The sequence below is a fragment of the Babylonia areolata genome, chromosome 19 (genome assembly GCF_041734735.1).
Source record: "Babylonia areolata isolate BAREFJ2019XMU chromosome 19, ASM4173473v1, whole genome shotgun sequence".
In the NCBI taxonomy this organism is placed as follows: domain Eukaryota; kingdom Metazoa; phylum Mollusca; class Gastropoda; order Neogastropoda; family Buccinidae; genus Babylonia; species Babylonia areolata.
Genome location: NC_134894.1, coordinates 38,287,222 through 38,292,221, shown reverse-complemented (window position 1 = coordinate 38,292,221; position 5,000 = coordinate 38,287,222). Strand labels below are relative to the sequence as shown.

The 5,000-nt window shown below is 45.1% G+C and overlaps 1 protein-coding gene across 2 annotated transcripts in view; it reads left to right on the top strand.

Annotated features, from left to right (window-relative positions):
• The window catches only part of LOC143293676 (integrin alpha-8-like), a 255,395-nt gene that overhangs the window by 176,941 nt on the left and 73,454 nt on the right, over positions 1–5,000 (top strand). For both annotated transcript variants that reach the window (XM_076604833.1, XM_076604832.1), the window contains exon 9: positions 2,802–2,846. In XM_076604833.1, coding sequence (XP_076460948.1) covers positions 2,802–2,846 — 45 coding nt within the window. The remainder of the gene's footprint in view (positions 1–2,801; positions 2,847–5,000) is intronic.

The window sequence follows — 5,000 nt, the reverse complement described above, 5'->3', positions numbered from 1 at the left end:
GTTGTACTTGAAAAAGGATCACCCTCTCTGTCTGTCTCTCTGTGCCTCTCTCTGTCAAACACACACACACTCTCTCTCTCTCTCTCTCTCTCTCTCGCGCGCGCGCTCAAGGTGGACTGACAGATTTCATGATGTAATAAGTGACTGATTGAGTGACTGCTAAGGGTAAAACAAAAACGAAAAAAAAGAAAGACCCCCCACCCCCCCCCCCCACCCCCTACTCCCCAAACCTATTTTGCAATTTTTACTATCAGACTTCTTTACTTCTATCAAGTTTATCATTTCCATTTCTATTATTATATTGTGTATGTGCGATTGAAGTAGTATAACTGGGTTTGATTCTATTGTTTTGTCTCTTCCCGTTATCTCTGTGTTGTCAGTGCCACTGCGATCGCGTTAGTGTGATTGGATTTTGGTGAATGTCTTTTTCTGTAATTCCTCTGTGTTCGTTCGTTCTTTAGCTTAACGTCTTTTCACTTAAGTGATATTAGACGAGGGAAGGAAAAAAAAATCGGGTGGGAGGAGAGGAGGGGGGAATTACTGTGTACGCGTACGAGTAAGTGAAAGTATGTGTGTGTGTGTGTGTGTGTGTGTGTGTGTGTGTGTGTGTGTGTGTGTGTGTGTGTGTGTGTGTGAAAATTATTGATTCAAGTTTTGTTTAAAAATAAACAAAAAAAACCCCCATAACAATATAACATATTTCTAATGAAAAACTAACAACTATAACAGCGAACCAACTAGACTATTTAACAAGGAGTTGAAAAAATCATTCATTAGCAATGGACTGCTGAAGATCGTCAACTCCGAAGATGATTTCAGTTCAGGGATTTGGGACTTTAACATATCGCAAGTTGGTATATGATTGTGTGTGTGTGTGTGTGTGTGTGTGTGTGTGTGTGTGTGTGTGTGTGTGTGTGTGTGTGTGTGTGTGTGTGCGCGCGTGACTGTTACCGTCCTGGTTGTGTTTGTGTGATTCCGTTTAAATGATAATGTTCTCTCTTTTTTTTTTTCTTATATAAAAAGTTTTGTTTCTCTGGTTGATTTGTTTGTACGACTGTGGTATTTGAGACTCTGTCTCTGTCTCTCTGACTTTCTGTCTCTGTCTCTTTCTCTCTCGCTCAGTCGTTCTGACTTTCTGTCCCTCTCTGTCTCTCTGACTTTCTGTCTCTGTCTCTTTCTCTCTCGCTCTGTCGTTCTGACTTTCTGTCCCTCTCAATATTATGATATTGTGTCATCTGTTCAAGTGTTATAATACCCCTTCCCATGCCCACCCCCAGTCCCCTGGTTTTGAATTGTGGTCCATGGCCAAAGTTCATTAAAACAATTTCGTTCGTTCGTTCGTTCTGTCTCTGTCTCTCTGACTTTCTGTCTTTGTCTCTTTCTCTCTCGCTCAGTCGTTCTGACTTTCTGTCCCTCTCTGTCTCTGTCTTTCTGACTTTCTGTCTCTATCTCTGTCTCTTTCTCTCTCGCTCTGTCGTTCTGACTTTCTGTCCCTCTCTGTCTCTGTCTCTCTGACTTTCTGTCTCTGTCTCTTTCTCTCTCGCTCAGTCGTTCTGACTTTCTGTCCCTCTCTGTCTCTCTGACTTTCTGTCTCTGTCTCTTTCTCTCTCGCTCAGTCGTTCTGACTTTCTGTACCTCTCTGTCTCTGTCTCTCTGACTTTCTGTCTCTGTCTCTTTCTCTCTCGCTCTGTCGTTCTGACTTTCTGTCCCTCTCTGTCTCTGTCTCTCTGACTTTCTGTCTCTGTCTCTTTCTCTCTCGCTCAGTCGTTCTGACTTTCTGTCCCTCTCTGTCTCTGTCTCTCTGACTTTCTGTCTCTGTCTCTTTCTCTCTCGCTCTGTCGTTCTGACTTTCTGTCCCTCTCTGTCTCTGTCTCTCTGACTTTCTGTCTCTATCTCTGTCTCTTTCTCTCTCGCTCAGTCGTTCTGACTTTCTGTCCTCTCTGTCTCTGTCTCTCTGACTTTCTGTCTCTGTCTCTGTCTCTTTCTCTCTCGCTCAGTCGTTCTGACTTTCTGTTCATCTCTGTCTCTGTCTCTCTGACTTTCTGTCTCTATCTCTGTCTCTTTCTCTTTCGCTCAGTCGTTCTGACTTTCTGTCCCTCTCTGTCTCTGTCTCTCTGACTTTCTGTCTCTATCTCTGTCTCTTTCTCTCTCGCTCTGTCGTTCTGACTTTCTGTCCATCTCTGTCTCTCTGACTTTCTGTCTCTGTCTCTTTCTCTCTCGCTCTGTCGTTCTGACTTTCTGTCCCTCTCTGTCTCTGTCTCTCTGACTTTCTGTCTCTATCTCTGTCTCTTTCTCTCTCGCTCAGTCGTTCTGACTTTCTGTCCATCTCTGTCTCTGTCTCTCTGACTTTCTGTCTCTGTCTCTCTTGGTCTGTGATTCTTTGTGTGTCTCTCTCCTTCCTCCCGTCACTTCTCATTTGCGTCCTTTGTCTCTCTCTCTCTTTCCCCCTTCTCTTTCTCTCTTTCTCTAGCTCTTTCTCTTTCCATCTATATTTCTCTTTCTCTCTCTCTCTCTCTCCATCTATATTTCTCTCTTTCCCTCTCTCTTTTCCCTTCTCTCTCTCTCTCCATCTCTCTCTTTTCCCTTCTCTTCTCTCTCTCTCCATCTCTCTCTTTCTCTCTCTAACTCTTTCTCTCTCTCTCCCTTTCTACTCTACCTCTCTTCTACTCTTTCACTGTGTGTGCTCGGTCAGAGCGCGTACGCGTACGCGTACACGTGCGTAATTACGCCTCCATACAAGCGTGCTGCCCGTGCGTACTGTGACAGTCGGTAACCATGGTGCTGTCTGCTGTGTGTTGCAGGTTACTCCAGCGCTGTGGGGGACTTTGACGGGGACCATGTGGATGGTGAGTTAAATCCTTAACTCTCTCAGTACGGCCAGTCCTCTCTTCTCCTCTACACAGACCCTTCAGATGTCCAGTGGGTGTCTGAATGACCCAACCTTTAGCTTCCGTCGTCAGAACTGTGGTATTCTTTGTCAACATTCACCTCTTCGGTATAAGAGCCTTCCTCTTGCAATATTTTGATGATGGTAATTGGCGTGAAACGCTGTCAACGTCGTCTCTTTCGCCGTTCGTATGGAGAGAGTTAATAATGATCATGATAATGATGGTGATGATATTTATGATGATGATGATAATGGCGATGATGACGACGACGACGACGACGATGATGATGATGATGATGATATGATGATGATATGATGACACAACTACGCCCCTTCGATCTCTACCTCCTCCTCCTCTTCCAACTACTCCAACTACTGCTACTACTGCAAATAATAATGATAACAACAACATTATCAACAACAATAACTTTTATACTACTGCAAATAACAACAACAATAATAATAATAATAATAATTATTATTATACTATGTATTTATTTAGCACTAGTTTGCTTTAAAAAAAGAAGAAGAAGATATATTCAACATCACACGTCATAACATCAATGTCTGTACACACATATGCCACAATGCACCTTGCAACGTGTACGTATAAAGATACACATAGACACACTCATCCATCCTTCCATTCATACATACATACATACATACATAATACATACATTTCTTATTGGGCTTTCTCCCCACATGCGGCAGGTAGTACTGGATCACTTGGTAACCAGTGGCATGGGAGAATCTCTGACCTCACCATTTCAGCAGAAGTAGTAGTAGTAGTAGTAGTAGTAGTAGTAGTAATTGCAGTAGTTGTTACAGCAGCAGCAGCAGCAGTGACACTTGTAACAAAAGTAGTACTGGTTATGATGCTGTTCCTTTTTTTGTTTATCTCATTCACACATAGGTGGTAAATATACCTTACATGTCTGTGCCAATCGCTGCGTTTGTGTGTGTGTGTGTGTGTGTGTGTGTGTGTGTGTGTGGCTTGAACGCGTCTGTCCATCTTCTGGTATTGTGTTCGAGATTGAAGATTCTCGCCGCATGTCTTCGGGGGCATGTGGTGTGTGTGTGTGTGTGTGTGTGTGTGTGTGTGTGTGTGTGTGTGTGTGTGTGTGTGTGTGTGTACGTTTGTGCGTATGTGTGTGTACGTTTGTGCGTGTGTGCGTGCGTGTAGGTATGCAGCTGTAAATGTGTCCTGAGAGTGTGCAGCCTATGTTCTGACTTCGGGCATGCTTGCGTCCGTGCGCGCGAGTGCGTGCATCCGTGCGCGCGAGTGCGTGCGTGCGTGCGTGTGTGTGTGCGTGCGTGTGCGCGCGCGCGCGTGTGTGTGTGTGCTACGTATGCTGCGCGAACAGCAGCGCACACAGGTGTATACATTGTTTGTGCGCCAGACAGGACGAGGTGTAGATGGCAGAGACAGATAGAGAACGGGAGAATGAGAACAACAAACCTGGGGCCGCCAGAAAATTGTGTTTAGCTCTGAGAGAGAGAGAGAGAGAGAGAGAGAGAGAGAGAGAGACAGACAGACAGACAGACAGACAGAGGCAGAACGAAACTGAACAGTACAAGCTACAAACTCACCGCAAAGCAAGGTAAAATATGTATATGTTTACCTGACCAGTTTCTGTGGCGCGCCGTGTTCGTGCCGAGGCCAGAATTAACAGCACCTTCCCCCCCCCCTCCCGCCCCCCGCCCCCACCCCCCCACTCCCTGTCGCTCTGCTCAGTCAGTATCGTGTAGGAAACCCAGAGCATTGAACTGCATAGTAAACATCCCTCTTGTCAAGTTTACTTTCTGACGGAGGCGGCTCCAAGACACGAGACCTTATTGTTTCACACCGGAGTTTTTTGTTGTTGTTGACTCACACGCCGTGTGTGTATAAACACACGTGTGCGGTGCGGTGTGGTGTGGTGATTGTTTTGAAAAAAAAAAATTAGAAAGGAAGGAGAGGAAGAAGAAAAGGAAGAAGGAAGAAGAAGGAGGAGGAAGGAGGAGGAGGAGAAAGAACAGATAGTGACGGGCAGACTGTCAGACAGACAGAACAGCCAGCCATGGTTGCATGGGAAATGATGATTACCTGTGTGTGTGTGTTTGTGTGTTT